This window comes from Amblyomma americanum, chromosome 7 (assembly GCF_052857255.1).
Source record: "Amblyomma americanum isolate KBUSLIRL-KWMA chromosome 7, ASM5285725v1, whole genome shotgun sequence".
Classification (NCBI taxonomy): domain Eukaryota; kingdom Metazoa; phylum Arthropoda; class Arachnida; order Ixodida; family Ixodidae; genus Amblyomma; species Amblyomma americanum.
Genome location: NC_135503.1, coordinates 14,081,073 through 14,099,055, shown reverse-complemented (window position 1 = coordinate 14,099,055; position 17,983 = coordinate 14,081,073). Strand labels below are relative to the sequence as shown.

General features: G+C 45.7%; 1 protein-coding gene across 6 annotated transcripts in view; it reads right to left on the bottom strand.

The window, feature by feature from the left end:
* The window catches only part of LOC144098525 (MFS-type transporter SLC18B1-like), a 32,763-nt gene extending 15,632 nt beyond the window's left edge, over window positions 1-17,131 (bottom strand). Inside the window, exons 1-6 of one of the 6 annotated variants that reach the window (XM_077631238.1) lie at window positions 16,873-17,131; window positions 15,729-15,820; window positions 4,596-4,896; window positions 1,786-1,881; window positions 1,553-1,626; window positions 146-293 (exon numbers count right to left, since the gene is read on the bottom strand). In XM_077631238.1, the coding sequence (XP_077487364.1) occupies window positions 146-293; window positions 1,553-1,626; window positions 1,786-1,881; window positions 4,596-4,868 (591 nt within the window). In that variant the 5' untranslated portion in view covers window positions 4,869-4,896; window positions 15,729-15,820; window positions 16,873-17,131. Of the gene's footprint in view, window positions 1-145; window positions 294-1,552; window positions 1,627-1,785; window positions 1,882-4,595; window positions 4,897-5,449; window positions 5,505-15,728; window positions 16,107-16,872 lie in introns of those variants that run through there. The other 5 variants (XM_077631236.1, XM_077631237.1, XM_077631234.1 and 2 more) reach the window with 5 other exon arrangements.
* Window positions 17,132-17,983: the final 852 nt, after the last annotated feature.

Sequence of the window (17,983 nt, the reverse complement as noted above, 5' to 3'; positions counted from 1 at the left end):
CGCAATAGGATCCATGTGGAAATTTCGGCATCTTTCACCTTTTCAACTATTGCACCACTTGCGCGCTATCAGGATGCACCTAAATCTAGGTTAGAGAGGATGCGAAAGTAAGGTGAATTGAAATGCAGGAAGACGGCGCTCTTACTATAATAAGGCCCGTGTGCATGGGGAACTCTGATGTGACCACTGCGTATGCGGACACAATGAACACGGTGGAGAAAAGTCCGCCGATGATGGCGAGAATGATGGAGAGGGCGAGAAAAATGTTTCCTCCGGGAGACCAACTCATTGACCTGCAAAAGATGCGCAGTCTTAATTTCAGGCTAAAAAATTCGCGCGATTTGAACATTTTACGCAACACGCCAGCTTAATACTTCGGAGGGTCGCACGGTAGTATAACGCTGCCATAGGTGCCACGGCAAGTTACGAAATTCACCATAAAAGTGTCACGACTACTTTACGTTTGCGCTTTATGTGAATCATGAATCCTCTACACTAATATCATGTATCTCTTCAATGAGAATCACAGATATCTTAATGTTTCTTACAACATGCTTGAAATACGTATAAGTGTTTGGGCTCTGCCACTCAAAAGCTGCAACACTTGAACAGTAATGTTGCGAGGGCTCCGTTTAGTCAATTTAAGAAGCGACTTTACGGAATTTGTGTAATTGAGTATAGCTCGGGCCTTCAGCGTCTATGAAAAGAGAGAAATACTATATCTCACGGCTAACGTTTTCGTAGCAGACGTGCAAGTGTTCGAAATAGAGCTGACGCTAGCATCAAAGTCTCACCCTTGTCTACATAATGATCACTGTCTGTGTATAAATGTATAATTTTTTTAAAACTAAAATCCGTCCCCTTCTTCACCTCACGCTAAAATTAAGAATGGTAATATAAATCCTCCAAGGCTCACATGAATATGCTAATGTAGCGAAAATAGATCACGTAACCATAGCAGAGGTGGCATATTTTATTCACGTAGGATAAAAATGCGCGTCTTCATTTCTTGCTTTACAAGTGGCAAAAAGTGAAGAGAATAACTCGTAGCCAAACTTTTTCTTTTTTAGAAAAACGCCGTCACAGAATAATAAAAGAACATTTGTGAACACATGATTTTTTTGCTAGAAATGCAAAGATCAGTTTCCTGCTTTACCTAAACGCATATCATGCATGAGTAAAAATAAGTTTCGTTATGAACTTCTGCCACCTTGCATTAACTGCGAAACAACTGCCGTTTCTGAAGTTTTCTGCTTTCGATCCTGTGACTCCGGAAATTTCTAATCACGTGCCACTTAGCAAGTTGGGGGTATTGAAAGCAATATCTATATGTACAATAAAAAATAGAAACTATTCAAAGTGTGGCTGAGACAGACATATGGGCCATTCCGTCAGAGGCAACGTCATCTGGAGGCAAGCAGGACACATGCACTGGCGACTAGCTGCATTATTTTATGCACTTAGTTTCTATAAACGTTTATCGGATATTAAGACCCTGTTCGGATAATAGACCACCGGAGGTGTTCTGTTTTCTGACTGGCGAAACACTCACCCAAGGAGCACTGTGAACAACAGGAAGCCTATTTGTCCTGATATGTAGCACTTGCGGGGTGATCCAAAGGCCATCTAAAAGTAAACATGTGGTCAATACGTGGCTGGAACTTTCTGTAAACATAGCTTGCGTATACCCTACGACGAGTGCTAATTGTAAGCATGCGTTAGCTATACATAGCACTACAGGACATTAGAAAACTTTTCTTATAAAAACGAAGTCATGGAACTTACGAATCGTTCTGTTAGTATAGATCCCAGCAGCATTGCAATCTTAGTTGCTGAAAAGAAGAAGCCGTATTTCCAGGCTTCCAAGCCAGCAGAAGCAGCCTAGTGTGCATGAAAGAAAAAAACAGGAAGTAGAAGTAACACATGTAATAAAGGTAGTGAAGACGGCGCCAGTAACAAAAAAAAATACGGCTGAGAATAACGGATGAAGAACACTTCACGAAACGTGCCCTTCGGCTGGCTGACGAAAATGCGCTAGGAATATTGCTCGCGAAGGCGAAATACGTTCCGTAGGTTTTTCACGGCTTGGGCTTTCTTCCGCCTTACGGATCAGTCTGTGGAGCAGAGTTGCCGTTTTGTTGGCAACGCGCGCGATGGGAAAGGGCGCCTAACCAGCGCCTTACAGAAACAGAAAAGCCCTCTGCACTCTTACTGTGCCGTCACCGCGCCTTGCCCGGTTAACCATTCTTACTTGCTCGACAGCCGTTACGAAGGCGGGAGTAAACAAGTTCCCCGCCGAACGAAGTTTATATCCCATGGTTATGGGTTTAAGGCTGGGACGAAACAGGTTCTCCAGCAAGCCACTCTTAGCTTTCAAAAGCTCCCGGCGCATGCGCTCTTTGCAGTGTTTCTTATCTGCGGCTTGCAATCAGGCACGGCACATACCGTGCCATCGATTCAAATCGCAAAGCTAAAGGTGCGCCGGCCGCCGCCTATTAAGCCTCGCGGTCTAAATTCGTGGCGTGGTATGGTCAACCGAGCAAGGTGCGGTGACGTCACAGGGGGAGCGCAGATGCCCCTATTTCTATCAGGCGTTGCCCCACCGCCATTTGAGCGCAGATCGAAGAAAAGCGTCGATAAAAGTTCGGAACACCAGTACTATGCGTCGCCTTCGTACGTTGTCTGCCAGCCAGTAAAACGGAACATGCTGTTTGTGCAATTGTTCCCAGTACACATTCGCGCAGAACATTTTTGTGTTTACAAAAAACTTAGGGGGCTTCTTAACCGCAATATTAAAGAAGAAAATGCGATAGAAATTCAGGTTAGGTGCTAGGGCGTCTACAATAGGTGTCTAATGTTGTTGTAGCGATTTTCCCGCCAAAACTCTAGTAGGAAACGGTTCTATTGCCCTTATATGGTATTGATCAGTCATCATCTTCTGGAATGCTCGGGTACCTTCCACTGGATTATCATACGGGATTATAATAATCAGACCCACAATTCCACCTTAATTTATTTTCTGGGGTGGGTCTACATCCAAAGTTTTGGAGGTGGGCTAACTTCCAAACATTGGGGGTCCTTCGATTTTAAATTTGGCAGTGCCGCATTATTGTGCACTTCTTATCCCGCAGTGTCTTGCTGACGTCAATAACCTCTCAATCGCATTCATAGATGCGCCTCTGACCTGCCAGGTGACTGTTTCAAACACAGCCGCCCGTCGGTCTTCCGAGATCCCGGTTACTCTCCTTAAATCCCATAAGGGTCTTGCGCTGCGCCACGCTGTGCAGATGGGAAATGAATTGAATTTATTGAAATCAATTTCATTGCCTGATGACAGGGGTGAGGTAGCTCAAAACCCAGAAGGCAGCAGGTTGCTACGTGCGATGGGGGCGAGGTTGTGATGACGTCGCAGTGCCATGTGACCTCTCTTAAGCAAACATTAATTTAACGGCCCTTTGTAACGGTGGTCAGTTTGCTCAAAATCCGGTGGGCAGGTCACCACCTGCTACGGTGAGCAGGTTGTGATCACATCACAAAGTCAAGTGACCTCTCCGACCGATCAGAGAATTTCATTGCAGAGAAGTCATAATTTTGGGAGGACAGAATAACCTAAATGCTATCTCATTAATAAAATACACTGCACAAGCAGTGGAGCTTGATAAGATGTCAATTTTCTTTATTTCAGAAGTCCGGCAGGCGTTTTCAGAATTCCAGCTTGAAGCGCCACCCTTGTTTCTGCTTTTGCGAGTATGTTCTCATCAGAAAACAGTCAGTATGTTCTCGCCTCTGTGCTGAACTTTATCGGGCGCATCACTACGCATCGGCATGAAACAACTGTAACACACCGGGAAATAAGTGAGCAGAATTCGACTTATATTCAAGGTCAAGCTAATTGGGGATAACAAGTTAAAATTATGCCATTTTCTTTTTCGCCTGCAGAAGCAGTACCTCTGGCTTGAATGCGCGGATTTTCGTCTTAATTGAGATGCAAATGAACAAAACCAGTGTTTTCTCATTTGTACTTCCGCGGAAAGGTAAGTGCAGCGTTTTTTTTATAATTTACATAAAATTTAAAGCTTGTTGCTCTCAGAAGTCTAATGTATTGTGAAAACATGCTTTCTCTCATCGCGGAGCGAACTAGGACGTTTTGCGATTGGACCTTCATTTTGGAGTTTAATCGGCCGAAGTTATATTTGCAGGTGGCTTTGGATATATGCTAACAAATCTTGAGCAAAATGTAGAGAGCAATGAACCTCAATATCAACTCTGTGAAGTAATCCACACCTGCTAAATATCCACACGAGTCACTTTAAGCGAGGTTGGAAACATCTGTGGACAACAAAACATGCGGAAAAGCGTATCGTTTTCTTGACGACTTCACAACTCCGGCATGCTAGCCGTAGGTTCAGACTGCTATATAGAACACTGTTGCAGCCCAAGCGGCGTTCATGTTGCAGCAAACGTTTTTGATAGTGTTGCCTGAGCGAAGCATAAAAAACATGCAATGCAAGCTGCAAACGTATTTGACGCAAATGGGACCTGCTTGTTTGAAATGTTTTTGTGGAGAGTGCGCTTAATGTTCGAAAGGAACTTACCAGCGGTGGGTAGAAAGGTTGCATAAGTGAGAAGGCTGCCGACAACCAGATGTGCGTGTACACCAACGGCAACATCCATCCGCTCTGGCGAACAACTGCCAGGACGTTCTTTGTTGGCTTTGAAGCATGGTTTGGTTGACACTCGTCGGGACAAACCTTCTCGCTGTTTCTTTTATTGATGTCGGATGGCTCGATGATGAATGCTTTGTTAAAATACACGTGTCCATTCTTGACTTGGGGTTCATCTCTGGATATTTCCGCGGGTTCTGGCATAGCGTCTCTCCTGGAGTTTTAGTACCTGCTGACAAAAAGCGTGTTGTCAGAGTAATAGAAAATTAAATTAAATCATGATTCACCGCATTTGAATATAAGTTAAAAAGCCCCCTCTAATGTGGGGCCGCTGTGTCGTAAATCTACTCATCTTTTTTTTTTGCATAAATTTCAACCTACGTGCGGACTGATATCGTGCAAGGTTTATCGCTTGGTCGGTATTTACATTCCAAAAAGAAAACAATGTTTTAATACGCAATTCAAATTCGCTCAACTCGCACCTAGATTTAGGAAGCTACTGGAGCATACTTATCCAGTACAGTGACAAGTGCATTAGAAAACAGTGTCTTTAAGAACAGGCTTAAAGTGCGAAGCCGTTTCACGAGTGCGTGGCGAGACGCTGAGCTAGTCGGAAAACTAATCTTGACCGTTGAGTACTTTTGTGTGTGTAATCTCATAGCTAACTTCTCAAGCATCATCTCGAAATTATTCATTTTGCCTGCGATATGAACAATACAATACCGCGTCCCCACTTGAATCTTCAACAAAACACGTAACTGCGCAGCAACGCAGCACTCACTCACCTGTCGACGCGCGCGAGTGAAATTGAAGCTGCGTAAAGGGGAAACTGGTTACCTTATACTGCACGTGTGGTTTTCGCCAGCAGAAATGTCACAAAGGACAGCAAAATGATCACAAAAAAATTCAGCGACCTTCCTCCTCATATTTTTTTCCTCCTATGGAACAGGATAGCACACATGCATTCGATTTTTTTTTTCATTTTTTAGCGCTTGGTATAAGCAGTGCGTGCATAGTTAGGCGATGTGATTCCGGATATGGAAATGCTACTGGGAGATCACAATATTTTCCCCACTTATTCCTGCTTTTCATTCGATGCTAAATTGTCCCTTCTTCTCGATGCAACGGAGTAAATACGACAGGGTACTGCATCTGCAATGTTGGTTTATGGAGTTTAACGTCCCAAAGCGACTCAGGCTACGAGGTGCCTATAGTGGAAGGCTCCGGATAATTTCAACCGCCTGAGGGCCTTTAATGTGCACTGACATCGTACATGGGCCTCTATAGCATTTCGCCTCCATCGAAATGCGACCGCCGTCCACGGGATCGAACCCACGTCTTTCAAGTGAGCAGCCCCGCACCGTAATCACCAAGTCACCAAGGCGGTTTCGTTGGCAATGTGTAATAAGTTGAATTATGTGATATGTGTTTTGTATTTTTAACTCTGTTTTTGCATTTGGTGCTTTCTGCTAATTTGTAAGCCATTTGAAATCAATTATGCTTCGAGGAGTTCAACGTTTTATCTCAGCTCGTGCTATAAAACCATACCTGGCAGTATCTTTTCATATCCAACGCTTTATTTTTGCATGAAAGCGTTTAGTTCGTCAAATATCAACGTGCGAAGTGCAAGAAACCGAAGCCTTTTGGGAAGTTAGCGCTCTTGTTACGTATGAAACAATGCGCATTTCATTACTCTGCTAGCGATGCCTTTGTCCAGGCACAGCCTTCGTGTTGTTGTGGAAAAAAAAGCGCATTGGATGGCGCGCGCCTCGTGTTACGAGGAGACTGCACGAGGAATTTTTTTAAACACCTTCATGCACGTGCTTCCTAAGAATGTGAAGAATGTTAGTCTTTCGCGAAATAAAAAAAAAACAACCTGGAGGTTGTTCGGCGCCCATAAAACACCAGCCATCTGCGTGAAATACAAAGAGGCTTTATAGACACGTGTTATGGCTCTGTGACCTACCTGCGTTCACCGGAAACTGGAACGCTAAAAAGAATAAAATAGATAAAAGCGCAGAAATATTGTCGTGCGTGTTTTGCGTCAGGGAAACCTACCGTGGTTGGTCCCGTCACCGCCATGGACGTGACCTTCAGAATGCCAATGGGGTCAGAAGCAAATGCGCAGTGCAGTCGGCTGGGACAACCTCGTACGGCAAAAAAAAAAAAGCAAGCCCACCGAAAGCTGTGATGTCAGCGCTCTGTTATGCATGATTTGCTACACACTGGTGCGTGCGTTGCGTGAATTATCAGACTCACTTGTGTCCGCCGTGCACAGGGAAAAACACGCGCAGAGCGGAACATCAGTCTGACGAAGAGCACGCAGTCTGGCACGGTTGCGTGCTCGAACACTAGGCTCACGTTACGCCGACGCTTGTCCACGAAAGCTGAGTGCGGATCGGGCTCGGCTTTCCGTGACTGCAGCTATTTCCCGCTGCACTGTCTTCGCACCAAGAACATCACTAATGCCCCCCCCCCCTCCAACCCAAGGTTTCTATTCTTCCTTCTCTGTTTGTTTCCTGCGATCCTGTTTTTTTCTGCGATCTAAGATATTTGCGCTGTTCAAATGGCATGTCAGCAATGTTGTGCGACGCGACAGTCGAGAGAGCTGCGGATTCCGGACTGCATGGCTGTAGAAACGGAGGAGGAGAAACAGAGAGGCGCGAAACGCCAGTTAAACCCGTGAGCACGGCAGATGGGACGGTCGCCCTGCGTTCGCCACGAGTTCGGTGACGGTAGCCGAGAAGTCCTGAAAGGGTGGGAGGGAGCCGGTGGAGGCGCTCGGGGCTCGAAGAATGAGGGGCCGGCGCTGGGAACATCATGTCGCCGCGGTCTTGCGACCGCCTCAGAGTACGTATCGGGGGCTCTGACAGGGGGCTGTGACAGGGGGCCGGAGGGTAAACCCTCCGCGACCAGCTCTTAGATGACAGAACGAGAGAAGACGTAGACTCCTGGGAAACGGGCGACAGCAACAGCTGGCGTGCCACTTCTTTTCGGATGAAGGCCCTAATCACAAAAGCATCGAAAACGGATTTGCGCTGGAGGCGCCAAATGCCAACCCGGAAATGGACTTGTCGGGCAGGCAGGAGCGGCGATTAAAAGCCTGCTTTTTCTTCAAGACGTCGTATCTTTGACGCAACTTAATGACGTCGGCGAAGGCCTTAGTTTATCTTGGCAAGTAATACCTGGAAGACATCGTAAGATATGCCTTTCAGTAGGTTGCTAGTCTTTTCGGCCTCCGAATAGCCGGAGTTACACGCTTACAAAGATCAACAACGTCTTCGATGTAACTCGTAAGGGACTCGTCAAGCAGCTGAGGACAATAACGGAGCCGTTGCCCGGCGCGTAGCTTGCGGTCGGCCTGACGGCTTGACGGCTGAAGACTTCTGAGAAATTGGTCGTAAAAGAAGCCCAAGTAGGAAGGTCGGCCTCGTGGTTGCGGAACCATCGATGCAACTCGTAAGGGACTCGTCAGGCAGCTGAGGACGATAACGGAGCCGTTGCCCGGCGCGTAGCTTGCGGTCGGCCTGACGGCTTGACGGCTGAAGACTTCCGAGAAACTGGTCGTAAAAGAAGCCCAAGTAGGAAGGTCGGCCTCGTGGTTGCGGAACCATCGATGCAACTCGTAAGGGACTCGTCAGGCAGCTGAGGACGATAACGGAGCCGTTGCCCGGCGCGTAGCTTGCGGTCGGCCTGACGGCTTGACGGCTGAAGACTTCTGAGAAACTGGTCGTAAAAGAAGCCCAAGTAGGAAGGTCGGCCTCGTGGTGGCGGAACCATCGATGCAACTCGTAAGGGACTCGTCAGGCAGCTGAGGACAATAACGGAGCCGTTGTTCGGCGCGTAATTTGCGGACGGCCTGACGGCTTGACGGCTGAAGACTCCCGAGAAATTGGTCGTAAAGAAGCCCAAGTAGGAAGGTCGGCCTCGTGGTTGCAGAACCATCGATGCAACTCGTAAGGGACTCGTCAGGCAGCTGAGGACGATAACGGAGCCGTTGTTCGGCGCGTAATTTGCGGACGGCCTGACGGCTTGACGGCTGAAGACTCTCGAGAAATTGGTCGTAAAGAAGCCCAAGTAGGAAGGTCGGCCTCGTGGTGGCGGAACCATCGATGCAACTCGTAAGGGACTCGTCAGGCAGCTGAGGACGATAACGGAGCCGTTGCCCGGCGCGTAGCTTGCGGTCGGCCTGACGGCTTGACGGCTGAAGACTTCTGAGAAACTGGTCGTAAAAGAAGCCCAAGTAGGAAGGTCGGCCTCTTGGTTGCAGAACCATCGATGCAACTCGTAAGGGACTCGTCAGGCAGCTGAGGACGATAACGGAGCCGTTGTTCGGCGCGTAATTTGCGGACGGCCTGACGGCTTGACGGCTGAAGACTCCCGAGAAATTGGTCGTAAAGACGCCCAAGTAGGAAGGTCGGCCTCGTGGCTGCGGAACCACAAGTTGGCAACGTCGGAAAGATAGCAGAGAAAATTGCTGAGCTTGGTGGCATCATCCCCATGATTGTAGGCGCTTACTAGTTCATAGGATGACGACCAGTCGTCGACATCGCTCTTGGCTGCTCCACTGAAGATGCTTGGGTCGCGCTGCCGGAGGGCACGAGAACAGGCGATAGTAAGAGGAGGGCCGTGGTCGACAGTCCGGCTGGTGTCCTCGTGAAGGTGCGGCATCGAAGCTCCGGAGTAAGACGCAGCAAACGCCCGCAACTCCACCAAATATAACCAGGAGTGTAATCGCGCTAGTTTCTGGTATAGGAAAGGGTCAGAAGAAAATACCTGGCGTTCGTTGTTCTTATTAGCTTCGGGTAGAGTGGCACATACCCAAAGCAAGGGATTGGCCAGGGTGCCTTGCCCGTTCAAACAGTAGTAACATATTGACACAAATCCAAATCGAAGAGATTGCGTTGGCTAATGTACAGTGCTGGTTAAATGTTTAGGGGAATCCCTAAGGTGGGAAAGATTTGTAATAAGGGAGTAATAACTCATTGGCATCCACCTAAGTGCAGCCATGCGGCTACAAAGAAAAGCTATGCAGCATTACCAGAAACGTTTTTTTCTTTAAAAGCGAAGTTTCTGAGAAAGCTGTATAGCTTTGGTTTGTAGCCGTATGGCTGCACTTAGGTGGATGCCAATGAGTTATTACTCCCTTATTGCTACTCTACAGTGCACGGTAGACTTCCCTCGAACCATTCATTGCCATCTAACTGTGCACACTGCCATGCGTTAATTTTATCATTTGTTTTACTGCGTATTTGTATACCTCTGATCTTGTCGTTTGATTTTTACCGTTAGAGTTTTTGTATTTTTGTTTCATTATCGTCCTTGTCTTATTACTATTCATAGATTTACACAAGGGGAGCTAGCCCCTCCTTATATAATTTCTTTGGGCCCTTAAAGACAAAATAAATATAAATAAAGCAAAATGTATTAAAAATGTTAGTTACATCTTTGGTACTATTTAAACAGCTGTCCTTATTGGCAGCGTACAGACGCCCACCTTCAATCGACAACCACTCTTAGGTTCCCACAGTATGTCATGTCGCCCACCTGGGCTAGCAGCTTAGTTTTCTTGAAAGGAGAAAAACGGCATATTTCGGTCACATTTCGGAATACCAAATCTTGCACTTTGTTGCTTCGGAAAAAATGCATGTCACATTTTTTTGAGGTCATGTTAGGGGCTCTAAAAACGGCGAAAAGAACACTTAAGCTATATCCAATACCCATCTGTCAGCTTTCAGTGTTGGGCAATGTTAATGACCCGCAAGCTATATATAAGAAGCGATTGAGGAAAGTTTTAGTTAATTGTATTTTGAGTTTCTGTTGATTCTATGGTTTAGGTGTGCTGATCTGATATTTGAGCTTATATGCGCAGTTTTATGTTACTATTGACTACGGAAAGGGACTGGCACTCGCAGTTTGAACGGAATATTACCGCTTTTATTTTGGCGCACAGGCACTAAAAAGAGTGCAGCGTATGCCGAGCATGGGCATTCAGGCATTTTAATGTACGCAGGTACGACTACCAGGAATAAGTCTAATTTTCAACTGAAAGGGAAGGGGATACTTCTTAGGGGAAGAGAGGTACAAATTTTGTTCACAGCATAGCGTTATGAACGCGAGAAGGCTACAGTCCTTTGTGGCCAGCTTTTTACTACAATTAAAAAAAATGTCTGTGTTATTTTCAACTAGTTCAGAAAATATAATCATGCGTGTGTTCGTTTCCAGGGAGAATAGACAACCCCATTCGGATGAAAAGCCTGCTTGATTTTGCGTGTGTTATGTCGCAGTGGTAATGGTATCCTCTATCTCTAAAGTAAAACTGCTTTGAGCCCACCTGCGCTTGGCCTCGTTAAACCGCACGTAGTGATAGGACGATTCGAGAAAAGAAAATTGGAAACTTTGCAAAAAGGGTGTTTTTTTTTTCGCAAGGCATAGAACGTTTCCAAAAAATCGGGTGCGGTCTAGTGGTCTTTGATAAACATAAGTGCTCCGGTCACTGTTCGGAATGCATTGCACAGGTGTTTAAAAAAATGAACTATTGTGCGATTCATTTTGTATTACCATTCAATTGCACACTATTTCCCGCTTCAGCCATGACAACACTCTTACCTGCCACTTCGCAAGTGAGAACTGAACTATTTGTGGCACTATGTACTGGTCTGCCGTATTCTCATGTTTTGCCTTTTGTTTTCCGTTATAACAGAGGAAGCGCCAAGATAATACGAGATATGTTGCGCTGTGCTATTCCCTCACTGCCGCTAATCTGTGCGCAAAAAATCTGCTTCTTAAAAAAAGAAAACGGGTTCAATCCTTTTTCACTCAGCAACACTGCGACGCTACGTTTCTCATTTCTGAACTAAAATTTATCGCCGCTGATCTGCAGCCCTAGTGAGGGTACAGAAAAAAAATATAGCAGTTTCCTCAGAAAACGCATAGCTGCATTCCAGAGTTAACATACGTAACATGAGGCTCTTTACATATCATCAGCCTCAAAGGACACGCCAATCAGGTGCGTGGCAGGTGCGTCAATGCAGCAATCCAGCGTTATGAGATAAAATAATTATGGCATATGAGCGTTTATGAGGAGCTTCCAATTGCTCGTGTTTTGTAGCTATAGTTAACATATTACAAACTGTTCACCATTGGCAAGCTCTCTAGTAACCCTGAAAGGTCTGTAAACATAAACTGTCCTTTTTGATGTGATCATCAGTCCCCATGGTAGTGTAGAAGATTAGCCCCGACGTAGCCACAAGAAAGCTTGTCACGCTCTCGCCATGGGTGCTAGCCCGGAACCAGGGAGTCAGTATTGCGAAGGTGGCCAAAGCACTGAGCTTTTATCTGCTTCCCTCATTACCCCGTCATGTTCAAGCTCCAAGAGTCGCCCACCTAGCCAGTGCCTTGACGGCGGCACGGATACAAGCCTTCGAAGCTTTAATCATCTGGTGTCAGGTCTGAATAGCATAACTGCCACACTGGTGTATATCGTTTGTGGCTGTACCTAATCAAACTTCTCCTGGCACCCGGGTTCAGTTCGGTCACCGTATGTTTCTATAGAAGTGTACTGACCAGACAGCTTTCCAGCTTCCGTTTTATCTTTGGCACTGGCAGCTTTTGGCAGTGCACTGCCGGACACTACAACTTCATTGAATTCGCTCCCGAGGCGACTATAACAAAACAAAACTCTTGAATCTCTGTACTGTATATAGACTGTGGAGATGACCTATCATCTGTTGAGCTCCTTCTTCTCACACCTTACAGTGTTGCTGAGCTTGCTCATTCTTCTTCCCTACATCGTGGTCGGCGGAGGCGAGCCTATCCCCACTGGTACCACACGCCAGCAAAAAGCCCTCGTACGTTAAGAAGCCAAAGAACTAAACAGTATTGAATATATGTGAAATAGAATTCGTAGAACTACCGCTCCACTCCGAACCTGCGGGAGCACCTGGCAGTAAATTGTGCGCAATATTGTTGTTTTGAGTATTTTTAAATTATCAAGTAAATTCTTACGGATTTTCAATGAATTTTAAGGATCGAATTTGTCTCACGTCTTCCTTAATGACGGCGTTTTTAATCTGCTGGGGGGAGACAGGGCATGAAATAGGAAATTTTGAGTCTAACTGACGGAACTAAATAAGGTCATGGCATGGAACAAAGCTAATATCAGCTGATCAGAGAACTGCCACATTCAGAGAGAACGGTGCGAAAGCAACTCAGAACGCGGGGCGAACAAGCATTTCATTTTTTCATAATCGGTCCTTGGCCACATGTCGTACAGTTCACACGGGCAGATAGGAAGAGTGATTACTGTTTCTTAGTGACTCTGTTAGTGGTTGTTTACATGGGTGGAAATAACTGAGATCGTATGTTTTTAATTTTCTCTAGTTGTTACGTTCCAAAATACTCAAACTGTCCCAATTTAGTGGATGATATTTGTTATGAGAAATAGACAGCGTGGTAAATGCCGGAATTAATCTTCGAGTATCCACAATGTCACCAAAAGAACCCAGCTCTCCGTACATATTGTGACGAAGAAGACGAAGTTGGCAGTGGCCCGCGACGGAGCGCTCGCGCTAGGCCAGCGACCATTAAAAATCATCTCACTGCCATCGGTCATCTCGTCTCATTCTTCGGCTGGCCGTCACGTAACAATATAGCATGCGATAGTCATGCAATGCATTTCCGTCATACAGAATACATGGATGATAGCGACAGTTCCGCTCCGGTTTGAGGGACCGGGATTTAATGACAGGAACGAAGGGCAGGCTGTCGTTGTTCTGAACAGTCAGCAACAATTTATCACGTGCAAACCGCAAAGCGGAAGCAACTGACAACAGCATTCAAAATATATGCATCCCTATGCTGAGCTGCACCCCGAGCGTGCAGCTGGAATTACTGCGCAGCGCCTACCACCAGATGCAGTGGCTTCAGTCCCAGTTTGCTTCACCCAAACGCCATACCGCTTTATTCGATGCTAGTATCGTAATTTCTGCACTAGTATCTCACTCTCAAGAATTATTCGATGAAGTCGTGCCTTCAGTCACGTGCAGCGCGTGACGTTATTCAGCGTTGCCGTCCTGGGCGACGGATTGAAAGGCACGAGCTGAAGTGAGTGAGTGCATAAAGGTTTGCTTATTTACTGACAGCAATTGTTGCGTAGGCATGGCAACAAAAACCGGAGCGCCTTGCATGCATTCCTCCACAAGGGCATCGAAGCCAAGCATGGGCGAGACCGTGTATTTTCAAGTTGCGTCATGCCTACATTACACCTGCTGCTTCTGTTATTTATTTACTCATACAGTTATCCCTCGCTTCAGAGTCGTTACAGAGAGGGAACACAATAAAACACAAGCAAAATGGATACTTAATAGTGCCAAGGATGCCCTCGACACAAATTATCAATCGAACGCTCGAATCTCTGAACATGTTTCATCAACAACATCATCAAGCAAAGCATTCCAAATTTCAATTACGTTAATGATTTCATGCGTCATATTGTGGACCTTGCGACTGAACAACAGGAGCTGAGCTATCTGAACGCGCTGCATATTCGCTTCCTTCGCTTGTGCAAATGTAAACGCTGATTTTTTCCCGCAGTTTTCACAGCTTTCTGGGGTGAGTGCCTACGCTGCGAAAGCGATCAATCTTCGGCTCTAAGCAATGGACTCGTCTGCGCGGTGTTCATATTAAACGGGAGCTCATCAGTGACAAAGTAAACTCTAAAAAATCGCCGGACTCCGAAAAATAAAGCCACACTATTTTTGCGAAGATATACACTGGCGACGAAACTTGATGTTATAATCTGATAATATATTTCTGTCATGTTCTTGCGAACACCTGTGACATTAAAAGAAAACTGCGCATTTATGCCCATGATATTTAACTTCCATCGGAAGAGCCAGCTGGAACGACAAAACTTCAGGTAATGCATCCGCAGCTGAAATCGCGCCAGTTATAACAGATTAGTGCATTCGCAAGTTTAAGGAAAAGTAAAGTACAAAGCACGTTTTCGTCTATGAGTTTACCACAATTTCAGAAAACGTTTACTGATAACCTGCATATTGCGGGTCCTTAGGTACATTAAAACACCAGTTTATGCTGTTATCTTGATCTCCATGGCACTTAACTTGTAAAAAAAGAACAGTGCACAAAACTTTGCTGGATATATACGGAGGCAATATCCTAAAAGGCAGGAAGTAGTTTTTTTTATCACTGCCAAACTCCTATAGCTTGTGGCTTATACTTCAAATATAGATATTCTACAATAATCCGGTACATGTGATCGCAATGCTCGTATACATTTGTCTTGTGAACCTTTAGTATTAGAAGAAAGAAAAGAGGTTATTTTGGGCGCGTAAACATACATCTGTGGAAGCAATCATAGGTCATTGAAACCATAGGGGAATTTTTTCAGTGTTCATTATAAAAAAAAAATTACCTGCGTAACCATTATAGATAAGAAATCATTTTACCATACCCAGTAATTTTGTACAAAAGCATTTTTGATCGGGAAACCGTTTATAAACGCAATTTTTTTCATATAATGTAACATTTCACTATAACAATCGATATATCCGCAGATCGCCCGACGGCAGTTTTGTGTTTTTTTTTAATTCACGTTTTTGGTATCGTCAAAAGCATTCCCCGTTAGTTTTCTATGGCAGTCTTAACTTTTCGACTCCACCGCTAGAAACTCTTTAAGGAAAAGATTTTGCTACATATGAGAATAATGGACCATTGCGTTCAATATTTCCATAACAGTGTCGTACAATTTTCCAATTTTCAATGTTTTTGCCTGAGAAAGCTGGACTTGCACAGAGTAGAAGGAAAAATAACCACATGCTGCCGATCAATACCGAACTTAACGACCAGCGCATGTCGTTGTCTGCATGTGGTTGTGTCTTCTGCTATAGTTTCATGTAATCCATATTTTACCTAAACCGACTGCGCAACAGATTCGCCCGTCCAGTAAACACTACACCTGAAAAAAGCGTTCCCCACTGATGTTATTGATTTCAGTGACAGCCGGATTATTTCCTATTAGAGGAATGAAGTGCATCCACCTACCTCTCTGCGGCGCCCGTCACGGAAATGTCCAACCTGCGCTTTCACCTCGACGGGCAGGAGTGAATCGCCAAACGGTGGCAGCGTCAAGCCACCTACCGTGCACGCGGTTTGAGGAAAAAGAAACCTAAACGCGCGTTCGGAAATCAGAAGCCCCCTTGCCAGCTGTTCCTGCAACGAACTCACAACGTCGGGGAATCTAAGCGGAGAGCGTTGGTAGAGGGTTGCGGAAGACACGGTGTGGGGCTACGGAAAAGTCGCGCTTGCATGCGGTTATTCGTCGCAATAAAGTCGCCGGTGCCGAAAGTGACTGCACAGATGCGCCTCCGCACAGACGCCGTCAATCTGAGGCCGCAGAGAGCTGTGTCAGGGCCTGGCGTCGTGTGAGTGAGGGAAGAGCGGTGAACGAGAGGGACTGAATACGTTAGCGCGCCTGAACGGAGGCCGCCTTTTGTCGAGACGAAAGCGCGCTCCTAGGTGGATACAAACTTGAGCTTTTATTTTTTTTTCTCATGATTCCGGACGTCTGAAGGACAAATGCTGCGCCCACGGTGAAGTGATTTGCTTACGGCGAGGACCGTCAAGATCGCTGCAACGTGCGCATGCCATTAGAGGGGGCATGGCTTTAGCTTTTAAAAAGCCTACCCCACACGCGCCCGATGAGAGTATGTATGACGTACTAAGATAGCTTCGTGGTACGCTCTATGCACTTTTTTTCTTGGAAAGAAATTTTTTTGTTCCTGCGTATGGGAGAGCATGCACCCTCAGTGCGTTCTCGTGTTCGATCCCTTTATTGATACGGCGTGCGTTTGTAATGCCTTCCTATATAATTTGAATCCACGTATACCTTGCAAGGACGGGCACATTTAAAGCTCGTAAAACAACCATAGATACTCTGACAGGCTGTGAAATACTGAGGCTAAGGTATACGAGAGCAATGGCTATTTCGCGAAACATTCCTGAACCTCCCTCACGCTCGCACAAAATAGATCACTCCTAGTAATTTTGGCTTTCGACAGCCCAAAGCTGCAAAAAGAAAAAAATACGAATTCGATTTGAATTGGCGAAATGCCCAAGCGTAAACCGAGACTGATTGCAGGTGACAGAAGAATGCTTGTAGAAAAACAAATATGGGAGTAAAACTTACCTTGCTGGCTTCCCGTTGGTCACTCACGTGCGTTTCCGAAGTACACTGACAATTTAAACACGAGTTTGGTCCAGAGAGGCAATTCGTCCCAGTTTCTAACATCAACCAAAGGCTTCAAACTCGTGTCTGTCTCTCGTCCGTCAAACAGATCTTCAGTAACGCCCAATCAATTAGATGTGCCCAATCCGTATCACCGAATGGCATTTAAAAGATAAACGCATTTATGAATACTTTGCAAGCTCTTTTGTTCCGAGCAGTGTTATATCACAGGCGGCGTTGACCTCGAAGCTATCTTGCTGCCTTGTCTGTACCCATGCCTGCCGCACTGTGCAAGATAGAGCTGCTGGCGCGTACAAAGGTTAAAAAAACAAAACAGACGTGCACCCAACTCCACATCAATAAAGCGCTGCGTCTACAAAGTCAGCGTTTATATCACGCTTGTCGCGAGGGCCCCTTGCTAGGCAGTAATGAAGAGGAAACAGAGTGTGTCGTTTTTTTTTTTCATTCTTCCAAATGTTGCAGTTTAACAGCTCGGAGTGGATGCGCCACATGGTCGAACGCTGTGGATGCCGAACCAGCTGCACCTCAGCGTACGCCGCCTTGCGCTTGGTGCTGCGCTTGCAAAGCGCAGCTGTATTTCGTACGAACGGGCCCCTGGACGCTGTTTTGCTGTTTCTGTGCTAGAGCAATGACGTCGGTTCTAGGTATAATTTGTTACCTTGCGAGGAAACGGTGCATTATTTATGAAAAATAAATGGTAACAGATGTTGTGGGCACTTCAACAATAACGAACGGGTGCCGCCACCAAAAATGGGCTAAGTGCGAGATGACATGATCTGGCACTGGTTTTAAATTTAACTCTTTTTTTTCTTTCTACTTGCTTGAGAAAGCAAAGATTAGTCCACACGTCGCACCAGATGCTTGAAAAAGTTCTCTCGATAAAGGTTTTCTCTGCTTGAACCGTCGAACACAGCTTTGTACATCCTGTTGGATGTTTAGAAAAATCATAAAAGTATGCATATGGGTATCGAAACGAACAATGACGCGTTAAATAAAACATTTCCAGGCAAGAGAGAATGGTACGAACATAAACATGGCCCTCTAAAAGCGG